The 18587-nt window shown below is 55.6% G+C and overlaps 1 protein-coding gene and 1 long non-coding RNA gene across 4 annotated transcripts in view; one reads left to right on the top strand and one right to left on the bottom strand.

The window, feature by feature from the left end:
* Positions 1-18587, top strand: part of PDE4B (phosphodiesterase 4B) — a 168838-nt gene that overhangs the window by 140782 nt on the left and 9469 nt on the right. For 2 of the 3 annotated variants that reach the window (XM_062581005.1, XM_062581006.1), the window contains exons 6-7: positions 6130-6242; positions 18051-18144. In XM_062581005.1, coding sequence (XP_062436989.1) covers positions 6130-6242; positions 18051-18144 — 207 coding nt within the window. The remainder of the gene's footprint in view (positions 1-6129; positions 6243-18050; positions 18145-18587) is intronic. The other variant, XM_062581007.1, reaches the window with a different exon arrangement.
* Positions 3329-5844, bottom strand: LOC134143195 (uncharacterized). Its single transcript, XR_009959056.1, has 2 exons — positions 4719-5844; positions 3329-4213 (listed from the first exon to the last, which is right to left on the bottom strand). It is a non-coding gene; the product is annotated as an uncharacterized LOC134143195 (long non-coding RNA).

Below are 18587 nucleotides of genomic sequence, written 5' to 3'. Positions count from 1 at the left end.
CAGGTACTTGTGTGCAGTTTCTCACCTGCCAAATTGGACCGTGGGTTCACAAGACAGTAACCGTCAGTAGCGGTGGCCTGTTTTGGCGTGTTTAGCTCGTTCGTGGAAGACTTAGCTAGTTGGCATCTCTGATATTTTATGGAGCAGAGAAAATGGCAGCTTCTCTCCAATGTTTTTATTCACCCTGTTTGCAATCTGCTATTTTGGTCATTCTTTTAAATCTTCTTAGGCTTTCCACTTTCAGCCAGAAACAGGAAATCCTGCATCTTTATTTATTTACTAGTGACTGGGGTGCCTGGAGAGACTCGTGAGTGAATCAGTAGAGGGAATAACTCGCTTTGAAGTTTTGGATCTTGTCTCGAAAAATGTTTCTTAACTTGACTTCTTGCCTGTGTAAGTCCAGGGCAAAGCTACGGGACGGCCGCTGGCGGGGCTGGCGCGGTCGGCCGGCCGGGCCGTGGGCGCTGGGACCAGGCCCCCCGCACGCGTGACCTGAAGAGCTCAGCTGCTCTCCTGCTGACCCATTCCCGGCAAAGAGGACGCTCCTCAACGCTGATCGCCTTGCAGATACTCGAGAAGAAAAAAGTCTCAAGTCTGTGTTCACTAGGAGCTCTGACAAAGAGAAAACTATAGTACAGCCAGGTCACTAAATGGGAAAAAAAGCTTCTAAAAAGGGACTTATAAAACACTTTTCTAGTAAGAATATTTTATTGTCTTACAGAGTTCAAAAAGATGGCAAATAATAACAAAAAAATACAATTCCCACAAAATACTGGCGTATATATGCATTGTATTTAAGCACATTAGAACATAGGAATTTTCTAAGCATAGATTGAGATATATTGACGTTGTGTTGCTCTTAAAGGCTTGGCAAGTGCCTCCTCTGAAGGGGCTGTGATGAAACGTCGCCTGAGCTCCTGCTGCATTGCTGCGAAGTTCGGAAGCCTTACATAAATGCCATGTAATACTTTAACTGAACAAACTCCTTTCAGTATCGGCATTTGATTGTTCTTTATTGTATCCCAGAAATGATTTTGCATATGGCACTGGAAAAAATTACGGAAATGCCGGTTAGAGTGTGGAAGTAATCTTGCCGGTAAGAGCTTGGTTATGCAAAGCCCAAATATAAACTGAAACACGATATAGTTGAAGACACGTCAGATAGTTTTCCAGGAGATTATATCCCGAAATTGTACAACTGCTTCAGTAAGTGTCGGAGTTGGTTCTGCTGCCCACGACGGCTGTCAAAATGTCCCAGTGGAGACGGAGAGGCTCCAGGGCTAGCCGTGCTCCTTGCGGGGCGCTGTACTCCCAAGGCTCGCACGGGTGCCAGCGCGAGAGCGCATCATGGAGCATCTTCAACTACGTTTATCGTTCGTTGGGATCCTCGTAGAGCCACTGGAGAGCGTTAAGTGGGAGAATCCGGATGCATTTCCTTTTCTTCCTCTAGCCCGTCTTTTTCTTTCCTCCCTTCCTCACTCTAATTCCTGCTTCTGTGATTCCTGGTTTTTGCTCTGCGCTAGTGTTTGCAGTTCTCCCGGCGCGTCGTGCTCACCGCCCCGCCGGGCGGGCTGCTTCCCCGTGCCCCACGCGCTCGCTCTGCCCGGGCGCGCAGGGTCGCCCGAGGCACCCGGGCGGCGAAGCCTCGCCGCCGCGGGCCGGTCGCCCCCACTGCGGGTGCCTGGGGGCAGGGGGGGTCTGGGGCGCGTTGCTCCCAGCGGCTGCGGGGCGAGATGCACACCGTGCAGAACACCCGCGTGTTTGCACGGTTACCTCGGTACACTTGAGCTCCAGCGACGTGTTTTCCTCCAGCTCCCTGGAGTTGGTACTGACCGTTTCTTGAAGCCGGGAGCCTTCGGCGGGTCACTGTGGGCGCAGGGCTGGCGGCCGGCGGGGCCGGGGCGGCTGGCGGCGGCGGGGCGCTGCCGTTCGGTGCGGCGAGGCGGCTGCCGTGCCGGGCGCTGCGCGGGGCAGCGAGCGGGTCGTGCCCTCGCGGACCGAGCCGCCCCGCGCCGCGCCGGCTGCGGGCGTCCCTGGGTGCGCTGCGGGCAGGAGCGCGCCTTCCCGAGCGCTTTCGTTGTTGGGCTCTGCTGCGAAGCGTGTTCTCGCTTACCAGTATCAAAAGGTACGCTTAAATTTAAAATACTGTTCAAATGTGATTAGTGCGGCATATATCCCTGAGTATCAGCGATTAAGGAAGTTGGAAAATGTGTGTGGTTCCAGTATAAGATCATTCCCGCAGTAGGTTATTATATTTTTGGAAGAGCAATTTCTAATTGTTTCTAAATCTTACTGTTACTTTTGGATATTTGCCTAACTTGGAACAAATGTCATTAGGGACTAAGAGTGTGTGTTTTAATTTTGCCTGCTGTTTTTCAGAAGAAGCTGGTGCAAACCGAGCCGTGTCTGCGGACTCGCAGCGAGCGCTCGCGCGATTTGTTTGTGAATAGTCACAGCGAGCGAACGAGCAGTGAGTTAGCAGAGCTGCGCGTCCCGGCGGAGGGCTCGTCCCGACTCTGTGGGAATCGGTGCCTGCGGGCTGCGCGGTACCTCACCGGGCAACCTGGAGGGTTGCTCCTTCGTCAAGGAGCACACGACTAGTGTCCTCGCTCCTGCAGGCCTGTCTCGTTTCTCGGCAGCTGCGGGGCCGCGGTGGCCCCGACGTGGCCGCCCGCGGAGCGGAGGTAGCCGAAGCTCCCCGGCAGGTTCAGAAATCGCTGCCTGAGGGGCGGAGGAGGGCGGGCGGTGCAGAAAGACGCGCAGGCACACCGTCGCAGCCCGCTCCCCTGCGTCGCGTTTGCTCACGAAACCAGGCTGGAGAAGGGTTTGGACTGGTGAGAGCCTGCAGCCCCCCGAGGGTGTGAGAGCGGCCGGCCCCGGGCGTGGGCGGCGCGGCGCAGCCCGGCTGCCCGGAGGCGCCCGGCGGAGAAGGGCGAGCGTTGCGCCCGGGGCAGCGTCGCGCAGCCGGGGTCTGCTCGGACCGCCGCGCTGCCCGCCAGCGCACCTGCACTGCCCACCGCCGCGCTGCCAGTGCACCCGCGCTGCCCACTGCCACGCTGCCCTCCGCCACGCTGCCCGCTGCCTGCCAGTGCGCCTGTGCTGCCTGCCCCCGTGCTGCCCACTGCCTGCCAGTGCCCCCGCGCTGCCTGCTGCCGCGCTGCCCGCTGCCCACGCTGCCCACCGCCCACCAGCACACCCGCGCTGCCCACCGCCCGCGCTGCCCGCCGCCCGCCAGCACACCCATGCTGCTCCCAAGCTGGCCACACCACAGGTTCCCAACAAGCACAGAAGTCACGTTTTTTCCCATAAAATCATACTTAGCAAGAACTGTTTACTAACACTTTACTGTATCTTTGCTCATTGAAATGACTAAGAGAGATTTTTTTCAATGGCTGTTTTCAAGCCATCTGCATCTAAATCATTAATCTTTCGCGCCTTCAGTATTTTTGCTGAACTGGCCCGAGGACGCGATAATGCTCATCTTCTTACATTCGTATAGGCCACTGGAGCCCGAAGTCACCCCCGCTGTCTGGCGGACCCCGTTCAGGCGGCCTCGCTGCAGCAGGCAAAGAGGCAGCTAATCACGCAGCAAAATGCCCGTGCGAAGGAGGCATAATTTTGCCCAACTGTGCAACATTATACCGTGCTAAAAATTCATCACCTTTCCGCCCAGGTTTCTAAAACAGTCATTGTATTTTTATCTCACTTTCTAAAAACTTGAAAGTTTAGAACTGCCAGTAGATTTGCTAGCCTAATACCAAACCAGTTTGCTCTATTGCAAAGCCCAAAAGTTTACACTTTTGTATTTTGTAATATTTTCCTTAATATTTTCAACCTTTTCAGTTTGTTTTTTCCTTTTACTACACAAAACTCAGATTACAAAGTAAAGGAATAGTGTGGACCCCTCCTCAACTCCAGGGAAAATATTTCAGTATCAAGTTCAGATTCCTGTTCTCGTTCATTCCAGTGGTTCTTGCAGGGGTAAAGACTTAACGAAAAGCAGAAGTGCAGTGGCAGCGGCAGGCGGTCGCAGAGCTCTGCGCTTTGCCAGCGCTGGGAGTTCAAAATGAGCCGAGTTAACGCAGAGGGCAACAGCTGCCCCTCTTGATGCACCGAGGGGAGCGAGGCCTATCCCGGGCGGCTGCAGGGATGTACGCTGGATAGCGGGGCGAGGGGGGGGTCATGCCACCACGCTCTTTATTGCTCTGAAATCCTGGAATAGAAGATTATAATCATACATTACAGTTTGTTATTTAAACGTATGGTGACCTCCTGTTTAGTTTGTCTGACTAGCTGCTTTTTTTCTGTTCCTAAAATAGTGATTTTGTCCATGTTAATCTTATCGGTAAATACAAATATTTTTGACTGGAAGGAATTTGAGCCCTTCCAGTTCAGTGAATTTACATGTTAAACTGGTTGATAGAAAGTATGGAAGTTCGCAAGGAAAATGTACAGTGGTTCTGCATTTATCTATTTTAGCTATTTCCACCCTGCTTTTTGGATCTTGGCAGGAAGAGATTACTTGCTGTGCTCTGGACTCTGTAAGCTCAGAAAAAGCCTTAAGTTTTGATGGTACAACGATTCAGATCTACTCCCTTTCTTTAAAGCGTGTCTATACCGAGCGCTCCCTGCCACTTCACTGGTGTGAGAGTCTCCGGGAGTGTTTTTCTGCTACGAAACTTTGAGCGTTGAACATACACGCTCTGTGAACTACTTACTAACATGGCTTGGTGCCTTTATGGATGTGGTTAAGGAGGGAGAGAATTTATCCTTGGGGAGGCAGGTGGGAGCAGGAGGAGCCGGCGCCGGTTCTCGCGGGGCCGCTGCGTTCCCGCTGCGTTTGCCGGCCGCCGGAGCGGAGCGGAGCGGGGAGAGGCGCAGGTTCGGGGGCCGCGGCGTGCCACCACGCGGGTGCCGTGCGGAGCGGGTGTCGCGGCAAGCCTGACCTCTGATGTCACTGCTACCTGCTCGGCCGGTGCCAGCAGAAACGCTGAGCCCATGAACCTTGGCAGATTTATGGGTTAAGCGTATGTCACGCCGGTGTTATGAGAAGCAGCTACATTCATAGGGAGATTTTCATGATTCACTGTATCCGCTTATGTAAACCTTTACTTTTACACGGAGACCGCTCAGGAGCACGTTGCCCTTCTGGCTGGGCAAGGAGCAGAGCTTGGTGGGGCCGGGGAGCAGGGGCCACCAGGGAGCAGGGTGAGGAGCAGGGGCCTGGCGGGAGCAGCGACCTGGTGGAGAGCAGGGACCTGGTGGGGCTGTGGAACAGGGGACGGCTGGGGAGCCGGGACCTGGTGGGGAGCCGGGACCTGGTGGGGCTGCGGAGCAGGGACCTGGTGGGGCTGCAGAGCAGGGGGTGGCTGGGGAGCCGGGACCTGGTGGGGAGCCAGGACCTGGTGGGGAGCCAGGACGTGGTAGAGAGCAGGGACCTGATGGGGCTGGGGAGCAGGGGACACCTGGGGAGCTGGGACCTGGTGGGGCTGCGGAGCAGGGGATGGCTGGGGAGCCGGGACCTGGTGGGGAGCTGGGACCTGGTGGGGCTGCGGAGCTGGGACCTGGTGGGGAGCCGGGACCTGGTGGGGAGCCGGGACCTGGTGGGGCTGCGGAGCAGGGACCTGGTGGGGCTGCGGAGCAGGGGGTGGCTGGGGAGCCGGGACCTGGTGGGGAGCCGGGACCTGGTGGGGAGCCAGGACGTGGTAGAGAGCAGGGAATGGGGCTGGGGAGCAGGGGACACCTGGGGAGCTGGGACCTGGTGGGGCTGCGGAGCTGGGACCTGGTGGAGAGCAGGGACCTGGTGGGGCCGGGGAGCGGGGTGGGGAGCGGGGCAGCGCGCAGGGCGCCCTCGGCGGCGGGGCCGCGCCGCGCCGCGCCGCTCGGGGCCGGGCCAGGCGGGGCCGCCCCGCCCGGGCGCGCCGCGGGGCCGGGCCGGGCCGGGCCGGGCCGGGGCGTTTCGGGGCCGGGCCGGCGGCGGGCGGGGATGCGGGCGGCGGCGGCGGCGGCGCGGGCAGCGGCGGCGGCGGCGGCGCATGATGAGGCAGCGGCGCGGCTCCTCCGGCGGCGCGGGCGGGCAGGGGCTGCCGCCGCCGCAGCCCGCCCGCATGGCCGTGCGCTTGTTTGCAGAGGAGCCCTACCAGAAGCTGGCCATGGAGACGCTGGAGGAGCTCGACTGGTGCCTGGACCAGCTGGAGACCATTCAGACGTACCGCTCCGTCAGCGAGATGGCCTCCAACAAGGTGAGCGGGCGGCCCCGGCGCTGCCCCCTCTGCAGCGCGGGGCGCCGCGGGGCGCGGTGAGGGGCGCCCCCCCCCCCCCCGTGCTCGCTTTTAGGGGGGAGAAGGGGAGTTCGGCTTTTTTCTGCAGGGAGCGAAAACAAAGTAAGAAAAGTGCTGAAAGTGCCCTCAGCAGGAGCGCGGGGAGAAAGCGCGCGGGAGGGAGAGCGCAGCGCCAGGCCCCCCGCCCCAGCGCGGTTTGCAGACTCCTCTCCCTCGGCCCCCGCTCCCCGCGCCCGACCTGCAGCGCCCAGCCGCCGCCCCCCCGCGCCGGAGCGCTGGAGCCGGCGCGGCGCGGCGCGGCGCGGCGCGGCATGGCACGGCTCCCCCGGCGCCCCCGGCGCGGCTCCCCCGGCGGCCCCGACCCGCGGCCCCGGCCCGGCCCAGGCGCGGGGCGGCGGCGGCTCCTGCCGCTTCCCTGCCGGGGGGGCAGGTCAAACTCAGGTCTGAGGTGTTCTGCGCTACCCCAAAGTTACCGTTTTTTCCCAATCGGAAATTAATGAAAGCAGAAATGCTGAATCATAAACTGATTTTGTGGAATAAGTTAAGCAAACAAATCCCGTGTTACTTCAACTTCCTTCTCTGCCTCCGATTACTAGAGCGGGCAGGGGCAAAGGAAGCAATAAAAGTTTTCTAGACCAAGCTTTCAAGAAAGGGATATTATTTTTTTGAGTTTGTGTGAGGGAAAGCAGGCTGAATGTTGGGACGGGTTTAGCGTGCCGAGGAAGCCGCGTTTGAAACGTGGGCGGTTGCGCCCGTCCCGTCCCGTCCCGTCCCTCTTCTGGGGGTACTTGCGTTCCGCCGCGCGCCGCGCTGGGCTCGGCGAGGCGGCAGGCTCCTGAGCTTGCGCTCCGTGCAGCTCTTAGAAGCTGTGCTCCTTCCGTGCGGAAATGTCTTACACCTCACAGGTCAAGCGAAATGTTCCTGAAACTTTGTTCATTCATAACTGTTTTCTGAAATGTCTGCAGTTTCTGGTCAACTTCCAGTTACCTCCTTCATCTATGAAAGAAAAGCATAAAACAGCCTTACGTCCTGCTTTCCTCATCCACAGTAAATATTGACACAAATCGGTCTGGGGGTTTGTGGCTCTCGCGTACAGTCGTTCCAAGTGAACTCCGCAGTGTGACAAGCCGTTCAGCTGGAAACGTGTGTGTTTAGAAGTGGTCTGAAATATTTGGTAATTTGTCAGATTTTCCATTCTTGAAGTATCCAAACCAACAGCCAGCTTCAGTCCAAGGCATTTAAATATGTCGCTGGTAAATAGCGGAACAGTCAGATGTTTTGAAAACAGGATGCTTGGGCTCCACATTATTAAAGAAGAACGGAAAGAGAAACAGTATAGATAGGAAGAAAGCAAATAGACTCAGCATGATCCCGAGCGCAAGAACAGTATAAACAGTGACCTGGCTCCTGACCTCCGCTATTGCCGAGCTCCTGGCCCCGCGCCGCTGCAGCCAAACTACGTCACTGGAGCCTGATAGTAGGCATGGCACAGCTGTTGCAAGTGTGACTCGAATTTCCTGTCTCCTTCCTGACAGACGTAGTTTAGAAAATCCAGAGTTGCAACAACAGCAGGCGGAGAGGGAGGCCCGCGGCATACGTGTCTGCAGGGCGATTCTCAGAACTCCTGCACCCGAAAGGGAAACGCCGTGCGGGGCAGCATCCTGGCTCTCCGCTGATGCTTTTCGGAAAACAGCAGTTAAAGCACGTGTGTATGGGTTTTAAAGATGTGAGTTAATTGCAGGGAAGTGCGGAAATGAGCAGCTAATCTTACCGTGAGCTAACAAGCCTCTGACAGTGGAGCTGCCGTCGAGGGGAGCCAGATAGACCCCACAGTACTGGCTGCAATTGGACGTAAAACTGGCAAACGGGAGCTCTGTTCCTGCCGTGTTTTATCAAAGTCTGTGATTCCTAATGCACTACCAGAGCACTGCCGTGCCGCCCTGCACACTAGGCAAGGGCCTCTGCTCTTCCAGCTGTGAGCTCCTGCTTAACAACAACTTCCACTGCAGCAGTGCCTGCCGTAGCGATTTGGTGAGGTGGACAAGTCAGAGATGGACATCCAATTCATCTTTTCTGTTTTCCAGTCATTAGGACACTTTCTAAATTAGAGGAAAAGCTACCTGGAAAAGCTGACACCGTGAGTTTGTGCACCACTCTGCATTAGAAATCGCGTAAGATGGTGTATCCCCTCCTATGTGCCTGTGCGTAATGCCCTGTCCTCTTTGCCAAGTTTGTGGAAGCACACGGGATGCAACCACTGGTTGTGGAAGCAACCAACACAAAGGGAATTTATTTGCGTCATGTTACACTAATCTGCTAGGAGCAGAGTGTGGCACTGCAGCTTTGCAGCGAAACGAGATGGCCTGCGAAGTTCTGCAGGTGCTGCGTGCTGCCTTTGAAAGCAGACCATACCTGCTTGCGTTTCCGTGAGACAGATGTTCCTTTTTCTATATTTGTTGCCCCGTCCAACTTCCAGCCCAGGCAGCTGCTAAGTGTTAGAAGGATTTTGAGTCATGGGCCTCCTGATAAAGAAGGGATATTTTCTTTCTTGGTGTCCACCCTGTAATATCGCATTTGGCGTTAGACAGCTGTCTGCAGCCTCCTTTTTCTGGGCCAGGAGCACAAGACCCTCTCAGCTCTGCTACCTAATATGGCCTTTGGGATCCAATGACAGGCTTGGTGCATCCCCCAAATAGTAAAGAGGGGCAAGTGTTTTCCCTGCTACAACGTTGATCTTCACAGCTCAAAGCGTTTAGAAATTAGGGATGGAGAAAGTGTATTATTTCTCAGAATCTACCTGCTTTTGTGTGCAGCGCGTCACCCAGATCACGTGTAAAATGGGTGTATCTGAATGGATTAAGCAGTACCTTGTCATGTCCTTAAATTAGACCAGTGTTATTTAGAGCTTTTTGCAGTCCATCTAGTATGTAGATGGATAGATAACACAATATGTGGTCTGTAGGAACATTTTAAGTTTGTGTAGACATAAACATTGTCATCAGCGTGTCTTTCCCCGTGCTCTCGCAGCCTCTGAAACCTCGCTGTCCGCGCAGGATGCTGAAGCTGGGGTCCCTTCCCCTGCAGCTCTGCCACTGCAGCTGCAAGCCTTGCGATATCAGTCCTTAAAGTCTCTCATTTCAGTTCAGAAATGGTGGCTCTCGGAGAAGTCTCCGTTACTACTGAGTGCTGAATAACGACGCAGATGCTGCCATCAAATGACGTTTCCCGTCATCGGCTCGGAGGGCGGCGGTAAGACGGCTCTCCGTGCTCCTATCTTTGTTGTTCGTGAGCCAGAAGCCGCTAAGATAAACAGGACGGATTTCGTGTTGCTTGTATTTCAAAGGGCATTTCGGTCAGAAAAGGGGAGCAAGGCCGCACCTAGCTGTCAGGAGACAGGGGCTAAATAAACACGCGGACGCTAATGTAAACTCGCGCGGTTCCCGGGGACGGCCGAGCGCCGCTCAGGGCCGCGTGCCAATGGAGTATGTGCCTGGCGGCACCGCTCCCACGTGAGCCCGTCCTGGCGCGTCCGTCAGCTCTGAATCTTGTCCACTTTGTACGTGATGTTTCCCTTAAGTGGTGCCAAGCTGTTTAGTCTTTTGGTTGCTTTACTGTAACTTCCTTTGTTTAATGTGCTTTAAAATAGCCCGGTGCCTCGCAAAGCAAGGCTGCAGGAGGTATTCAGCAGCGGGCGAGACAAAGCGACTTCCACGGTCCTTGTTTTCATGAGTCGGGCGCAGCCGCGGTGAATCACGGCATGCCGCTGGCAGGTTCCTGCACGCTGCGCCCGTCGGGGTTCCCCGCCGTTGCCCGTGGTATTCCCCACCGCTGACACTGCCACAGCTCGCCTGGGCTCTCGGGAGGGGGACAAAGATTTTGGGAGAGCTCGTCACGGTGGAGACTGGCAGCAGGAGCTGTCGGTACAGGTCCCGAAAGAGCTTTACTCCGTGTTGCCCATGTCAAGGTTGATTGATGCAAGCGTGCTCCGGTGCTGTTAACTGTGTTTTAGACCTAAAGCTATGTGAGTAGGAAGCAGCCTTGGCCTGCGGGTCTGCCCCTGGACTGCGGAAACCCCTCAAAGCTCAAGGATATTCAAGATTTGGGCAACTGCATCTGACCTCTCTCCAATGTATCAGTCATCATGACTATCATAAGTAGACTTTTAGGTTAGATCCCTTTTCCCTCTTCCCTTTCTCTTTGTTCTCTAAAAGTAATAATTAATTCTGGTGATATCAAATACTCTGGAACAGCAGAGTGGATTCGTGGTTGATTCATAGGCTTTCTTTGACAATCCAGGGTTAGTTAAATTGACTCAAATAGTAGAAAAATTGAAATATTAGGATGCTGCACCCTTGTCTTTGTAAAATTCGAGTCTACTGCCAAGAGGCAGCACCACTGTTGTGGATATCCTCGGAGAACAAAATGCCCAGAGCCTTCCTTACTGAGGCGGCTTGGTGCAGTGAGCGGGCAGGGGAAGGCCACGCGCAGCCTCGCAGGTGCAATTCCATGGCCACGGGCAACGCGTGCTGTTGGTGCGCGTCCAGGTAGCTGCAGTACACAGGAATTGGAGCAGCAGATCTGAATCTGAGGTGTTTTGCTTGGCGTGCTCGCGTTAAGAACAAGCTAGCTTGAGTTTGGTCTGAGATTTATATGGCACTGAGGATTTCAGAAGATTCTGGACTTCGGATTTTGTTTCAAATCCACCTTCACAGGAGCCCTTCTTGGAAGCCACCGTCCTCCAGGACAGACGTCCCTTGGTGGGGTGACTCCTTCAGGATGGGACAGTGCCCAGGACTTGCTAGCTTGTCCTTTAAAAATTACTGCTTGTGCTTGGATACGATGGTTTTTAAAGCTCTGCATTCTCAGACTTTTACGTTATAACACTTTAGGGTGGGGCTTAAATAAATAATAGCTCAAAGGCAGGTTCAAAATGAATCATTATTTGAGGGCAGGACTGGAGGGTGACTAATTGTTCAGAGCAGTGACCTCTTTGGAAGTGAAGTGAGGATACGGGGGAGCGTGAAATCTGGGAGGAGAAGCCTTGCGCAGGAGCGGGGGCTGTGAGTGGGTACTGACTTGTCCTAGAAAAAGCAGGACTGAATTCCTGGAGCAGCCCGAATCCTGACGCTGATTTTGTAGACTAGGGCACTTTCTGTAGCCTGACTCCAAACTCCCCCAGGTATTTTTTTACTCAGGTGCAGAGCAACTGTTTTCGGTGAAGCTACTGTGATTGAAATATTTTCGCTGATCGAAGCTTAGCTGAACGATGTTGCGTTGTCAAAGCCAGGACGTGTTGTGGGGATGTATTGGTCTGAAAGCTTATTCGCCCGAGCTCTTAGAGGGAGAGATTTCTCTGATTAAAGTCTTTGCTCTGTGTTTAAAGGCAAACAAATGAGAAGTGCCTCACCTTGCTGCTGTTTTAGCACAGCTGGGCAAACGCTACATGGAAATTATTCTGCAAGTTATTTGCCTATCTCTGTGGGAGAAGGATTTTTCATTTAAATGTATTTACATTAATGAGTGCATTCCATGTGGTTTTGGTGCTCGCATTGGGCTCTTTTTCGTTTCGGCACAACCAGCAGCCACTTTTTGGCGGGGGGGAGTACGGTGTTGCAGAGGCCCGCAGTCCTCTTACGCAGGCCCTTATTTACTCTTTAATTTTGTAAAGCAAACAGATTTTGTCGATTCAGAGTTGCCAGAGTTTTTCTCATTATGACCATCTTTGAAAAGTCATTTGAGGGCATGAAGTTATTTGAATTTTCCGAAGCCTGTTTTCCTGCTCGGGTAAAACCCCTGCTGGATTTGCCTAAATGATGAGTGCAGAGCCTGATTCAAATTTAAATTTAAATTGCTGCTTCGTACGTTTACCAAAATCACATTTTTAATTGTGTTGCTCTCTTATTACGCGATAAACCTACTTCCCACTTATTGCTTCCCACTTCCCCGCTTTATTTATTTATTTTTTTTGGCTGAAGATCCTAGAACGGCGATCCCCGCCGGGCGCGCCTCGTGCGCGGGCGGTGGCGGCGCGGGCGCCCCGGCTCCCGCTCGGCTTTGCGGGCTCCGTCGAGGGAGTCGCTCGGCCCCGCTGCGGTTTGTCCGGGGGGCGCTGGCCGCCGGGCGGGCTCTGCCCCCGCGAGAGCGGGCGGCCCGGCCGCGGGCGCCGCTGCCGGCCCGGCGGGCGCGCGAGCTGGCGAGGGGCCGGCGGGCTGCGGGCGCCGCCGCGCTGCCGTTAGCTGACGGGCTCTTACGTGCGAGCCGGGTGTTGCAGAGGAAGCAGAGGCTGACCCAAACTTTCGAAGGAAGCTGGGAGGCGTCCGGCTGCGGGCTGTGTCGCCGCCGCCGTTTCCCCCGGGGACGTAAACAAGGCGTACGGGATTTTAGGCGCTGATCAGCGCCAGCGGTTCGCGGCGGTCGCTGGACCGCCGGCGCCGAAGCGGCGGAAGGGCGCGCGCTGGAGCCGGGTACGTCACGGCCTTCCCCGGGCGCCGGCGCTCGGGGCGCTTCTCCTTTCCGGTGTTTTAATGCAATTTGCATATTTCAACTTTTCCTGTCTCTGGAAACGCGCTGGAAACGTCCCGGCAGTCGTACTTGCAGCTCCGCTTCCGTTTCGGCACCTCTTAAGTGCTGGGTTGCATAAATACCTGCCACCCAGGGGAGCTTCTGCTGCCCTCGGATGGAGTGCTACACCTCTCCCGCTGAAATACAGTGTTCTGTCTACATCAGATATACGTTATTGCTTTCGTGAGCAGCCACGTTCTGATTTACGGCAACGTGCTATTTATTTATCAACATTTACTTTGTGGATTTTTAAATTATTCTAATAACATAAGGCCAACAAGTTGGTCATGATGCTCCTCCTTTAAAGTCTTCCTTTGAACCTATATATAAATCAACTTGCCTTTGATGTGAAATTGGAGATTTCATAACCTTATGTTTACTTTTTGGTTTAAAAAATAAGCTGAAGGGAAAACAAAAAAAAACCCAAAACAAATAGTACTTTGTATCTCATTAAAAATAGTTTCTAGCACATTAAAAACTGTATTGTTTGGGAAACAAGAACTAGAAAGAGTTGCAAAAGCGTTTGATTTTTTTAATGACCGCAATGATAGTTGACTGCAGCCATTCCACTTCTCCGCAGGCACTGAAATATGTCTAAAAACCTTCTCCTTTAGAATTGATTTAATTTGAAATACGTGTGTTTTTTTCTTTAAACATTGTATTTAAGTTCACCTTACCATCATCGTTGGTGCAAGTGCTTAAAAAGGAGGACAGATAGAAGCAGTGAAGTAACACGGATAGCTGCGACGACGAGGGCTGGCGGCTGCTCCGCGCGCCGGGCGCTCGCCGCGGGCAGGGCGCCGGTGCCGGTGCCGGCGCGGGCTGGGCCGGGCGCGGGCGAGCGGGCGCCGCGCCTGGAGGGGAGGCCGCGTGTTTGCAAACGTGTTGTCCCGTTGCCGAGCCCGGCGAGGTGCGGGAGCACCTGAGGGTCAGCGCCCTGCCCGCGGAGTGGCCGGAGGCCAGACCAAGGCGTTGCGTACTCGCTCCCGACCTTGGGCTCACACGCACGCATGAGTAATTTCCCTCCTACGTGTAAATCGTTTCCGGCCTGCGCTCCCGTTCCCGTCCCTCGTCCGGGCAGGTAAATGGCAGCGTTCCTGCTCGCTTCCCAGTGGCGGGCGCCCAGCGGTTCCTAGGAGAAACGCCGTGGAAATGAATGACACCAAAAATTAAACCCAGGCCGCTGCATCCGAAGCGGTTGCCAAGAGCGGTTCGGTTGAGCAGGGCTAAGCCCAGCTGCAGCCGTGCAGAAAGCGGAGTCGCGAGTTGTCCCGGCGCCACGAACCGCTTTGCTGGGCGGCTCGCTGCGGGCCGCGGAGGAGCCAGCGGTGCCGCCTGTGCGTCAGGAGGGTGGGTCGCCGGCGACGGAGGCTGTAAACATTCTTCCACGCTGGAGATCTGCAGCAAGATTCATCCATCAAAGCGCGGGGTGGGACGGCTCCCGCCTAGGTGTCCCAGCAGAAGCCAGCAGGATCGCAGCAGCTCTTTTATCTCGCAGTTGCCCTCAGCTCCTGTAAATGACTAAACTTTCTTAAGCAGCTTCTTTGAATAAGGACTCTTGGCCTCAGGGAGCCTCAGCTGGTATAAATGGGCTTCAAAGGGTTTCCATCAGCAGCAGCTCCATCCTCCTGCCTTTCTTCTCTCCGGGGAGCGCAGGAACACCTCGGATGCTGGGCTCCCAACAGGACTGGGAACTGGAGGAGTGGCAGGACTGTCGCCAGGGTCTGCTTTGGCCTGGAAAGCCAAAGAGCTGAGTGTGCATTAGCAGCTCTCTCCGTAACCTTCGTAAGTAAGGTGGAACATTTCGTTCCTATGAAGCCAGAAAAGCTGGATTTACGGTGTGGAAGCACTGGGCAGAAGGGAGGATCCGTGTGTCGTGGCTGGGCGCTCACCCGGCGCGCCCGTGCGCCCAGCCTGGCAGAGAAATGCCCGTGGCTTTTACCTGCTCTAGGGAGCGCCAAGGACAGAGTGCGGTGCCAGCGGTGAGGACAGGCCACGTCCGTGCGGGGCCACCGAAGCGATGACCGCGTGCACGCGGCCGAGCCGGGGAGGGAGCTGGCGTTCCCCGTTGCAGAGGAGAGGTGAAGAGCATTGCCGCTAGCAATGCCAGCATGATCCCCTTGCTCCAGATGGATTTGGACCTCTATTACCTGGCTAGAAGATCAGGCGTACTTTTATGTGTATTTGGTTAAAAAAAAAATTAATTCGGGTTTCCTCTTTCTTTACAACATTTGTATTCTTTCCGTAAGTTGGATGTGTGAGTTCGCAGGTCTTGTGGCGGGGATGGGGTAGAGAGAGGGAAGCCCAAGCCTGGTTCTGCCTCTGGCTGCTCCGGTGGCTCCGGGTGGACGTGCCCTGCCCTGTACGCGTTCACGCGCGCGTGCGTCTCCTCCGCCCCTCGGCTCCCCCGGTTATTTCCTTCGCGAGAGGCCCTGGGACGGTTATTGGTGACGGAAGCAGCGATACGAGGCCGCGCGTGTGACGGGCGCCGCCGCGGAGGTGACGCCGCAGCTCCGCCGCTACGGCGGCGCCCAGCTCCGTGGCCCGCGCAGCGCGCAGCGCCCGCACCCTCGGCACCCCGAAGCCGCCCCCCGCAGCGCCCTGGGGGCGGTTACCGAGCGTGCCTTCGGCCTGCCTCATTCTGCGCCAACGGCGGCTTTTTCTTCCAAGTGCATCGTGTTGTTAAGGAGATGCTGCATAGGTGCCAGCGTTGTTCGGATGGTAAATCACAGTGCCACGTACAACGCCCGGGGGCATTCCCATGCACGTACCCAGCACCGTAGGTGTCCTGGCCGGATTTGGCAGCGATAGTGTTTTCGGCAGTGCTGTGATATTGCTGTCTCCGTTTATAAAAGGTTGCTGATTAAAAGCCTGGAAGAGTGGGTAAGATTAAGGCTGTTAGAGGAGATGAAGGGGACAGATTTCAGTTTAAAGATCAGATATGAGAGTCCAAAGGTTTTTTATCTAGCCTAATCTCTGCTGCAGATGGCTGTGTGACCTTCTGTAGGCCATTTAATTGCTTTGTGCCTCTGTGAAAAGGCAAGAGCTACACTTTGTACTTTAATAAGCTTGTTGTCAGGTAGAGGCATTTTTTCAAAATGTTTGTCTACCGCTTGAAGTCATTTGTCTGAAAGAGGTGATTGTTCGTATAGGAAATCCAGTTGATTCAGCTGTGCTTGCAGTTGTTTGTGTGATCATCTGATTGTGGTGTTTTTCTTGTAAAGATGAAGGCTTCGATCCCGGGAGATGTTCCAGCACGTGTTCAGCTGCGAGTCGCAGGCAGCGTGTTCACGTGCTTGGCGGATGCTTGGCAAGATGTCGTTTGGAGGAGCGGTGGAATCGCAGCTCCCTCTCGTCTGAGGGGCTTGCTTTCATCGCTTTTGGACCTCTTTCATTGCTTTTGACGCTGGCTCTCCATCACCTAAGGTTTCTCTTAGGAGTTTCAAAGAGGCTTCTGCTCCTCCTTGTTGGACTTCATGAGCAGACGTCACCCCTCTGTGTCCCCCGCGCTCTGGGATTCCCCACTTCAGCAGCAGGCATCAGCCACACCTTGCCCTTGAGCATGTCTCCTGTGCAACCCTAAGCACGTCAAGAGAAGAGGGACACGTGCTGGGAGACGTCCCCAGCCCTGTGATGGGGCCCCGTACCCGGCCGCTCTTGCACGCTCGTTCTCCTCAGGGATTTTCAAACCTGACACCGTTGTGTGCCTCACCTGTTCGCTCCCCGTGCGCTGGTCCCTGGTCGAAGCTGGAGAACTGACTTGCCTTCACTGCTTTCGCAGTCCTTTGTAGCCCCCAAATTGGGGGTGGTTTCTGTTTGCCTGCGCTTGCTGCTGCGAGGTTGCCCAGGGCCATGGGGAAAATACCGAAGGACCTGGAAACCGGCAGGGAAGCTCTTGTTTGCTGAAGGTTGCCTGGCGGGAGCAGCGATACGGGACGCAGGATTTCAGCCGGTGGAGTAACTTGCAAAATGAGGTCACGCCGGTGGGGATGGGCAGATGGCTGCAAGGAGACCGCCACGAGTGGCAGCGGCGGCAAAGAGGCCGGGCGGCTAGCGCCCGCTCTCCGCGTTGTACCGCGGGGAAGAGGGGTGGCCTCAGCTCTCGCCCTGCTTTGATATCTGCCCCGTCCCCGCGCCGAGGAGGACCTGGAGAGAGGCAGGCGCGGGGCCGCGGCCTCCGCTGGGCTCGTTTAAATGTGCACGGCGCTTCCCCCGTTTTAACCCCCCTTGCGAAAAGACGGCAGCGTCGGCGGCGCCGGCAGCCCCTCGGAAAGCGAGCGGCGGCGGTCGCGGGGGCCCGCTGCGCCGCCGGGGACGGGGAGAGCGCGGCGGCCCGGCACCGGCACCGGCACCGCCGCCGGCACCGGCGCTCCCGCCCCGCGTCCCTCCTGCCTTGCGTGGGCGGCGGCGCCGAGCCCTCCAAAGCGCCTGAGGCAAACGCTCTGCTCTCCGTGTCCTGGGGCTACATCGAGGTGGGTTAAATCCCGGAGGGCCGTGCATGGCTGCTTGCGCACTGCGTTTCTTGGATAAAATCCCTATAAAGAAAACATGCTCTCTAAGTGGTTATTTATACGTGCTGTGTGGCAAGGCACTAACCTGTGTGTGCTACCTCTGCAGCGTACATGTGTGTGAATTATTTTTTCCCATTTGGCAATTCGTTTTTTTGCAGGATAAAATGATACTGCAATAAAAATACGTGATTAGAAAATCGGGAGGATCATATTGTGTATGTCTGGGTGAAAAAGTGCTTAAATCCAGCATTTTACTGTAATAATCCAAGCATGTCTTCAGGCTTATGGCATATTTTTCCTCTGTTATATGCAATTATTTTTTACTTGCATGCTTCAAAATGGAGCAAACTTATGTTTTGAAATAGTGAACAAAATAAGGTTGTAGGATGTAGAATTAAACTAGTAACAGACTTTGATGGTTCAGCTAAATTACCTGAAACATTATCTTCTCATTTGTTACAGTGAAAACTAATATGTATCTTTGGAGGAAAGTCATTCTATAGTTTAATATATTGAACAGAAATATCTAGTCACAATGGTGCTGAATAGCATCTAAATTAAACAGTATGTTGCTGACTCTGTTCCAAGTATCTCCTTAATTTTTGCTTTGGGCACTTGCGATTCGGTCGAAGCCGGGTTAATTCGGAAGAGCACCCTGGAAAACGCGCTCTGTGTGTGTGTGTGCTTCCCCCCGCAGTTCAAGCGGATGCTGAACCGGGAGCTGACCCACCTCTCCGAGATGAGCCGCTCCGGCAACCAGGTGTCCGAGTACATTTCCAACACCTTCCTGGGTAAGGCGCTGCAGCGCGCGGCGGGCGGCCCCGCGCCGCCGGCCCTCCCCGCGGGCCTCTCCCAACCTCTGCAGCCGCTCGCTCCCTTTCGCTGCCGAGCCGGGGCCCCCTCCAGAAGTGCTTACAGAAGGAGCGTCCCGCCTGCCGCGAGGCGCGTCGGAGCTGGCAGGATTGCTGCCGTGCGTTGAGTTAAGAAGTCAGGTGTTTCCAGGACTGGGCTCTCTGCATTTACAAAGTGCGCTAAGGAGGAAGGGTGCCATTTGCTGTGCATTTGGGAATTTGTGCCCGTTCTCCTTTCGAAGCGAAGCTTAAGGCAGAGCCGTGGCGCAGGCCGGTGGTGCCGGCGCCGGCGGCCCCGGTGAGGCGCCCGGTGCCCGCGCGGGGCGCCGGCGGTCCCTGCCGCCGCGGGGGCCCGGCGTGCTCGCGGCCGCCCGCCGCAGCCT

This window comes from Rhea pennata, chromosome 8, assembly GCF_028389875.1.
Source record: "Rhea pennata isolate bPtePen1 chromosome 8, bPtePen1.pri, whole genome shotgun sequence".
In the NCBI taxonomy this organism is placed as follows: Eukaryota; Metazoa; Chordata; class Aves; order Rheiformes; family Rheidae; genus Rhea; species Rhea pennata.
Note: the sequence above shows the minus strand (reverse complement) of the source record. Positions and strands in the feature narration are given on the sequence as shown.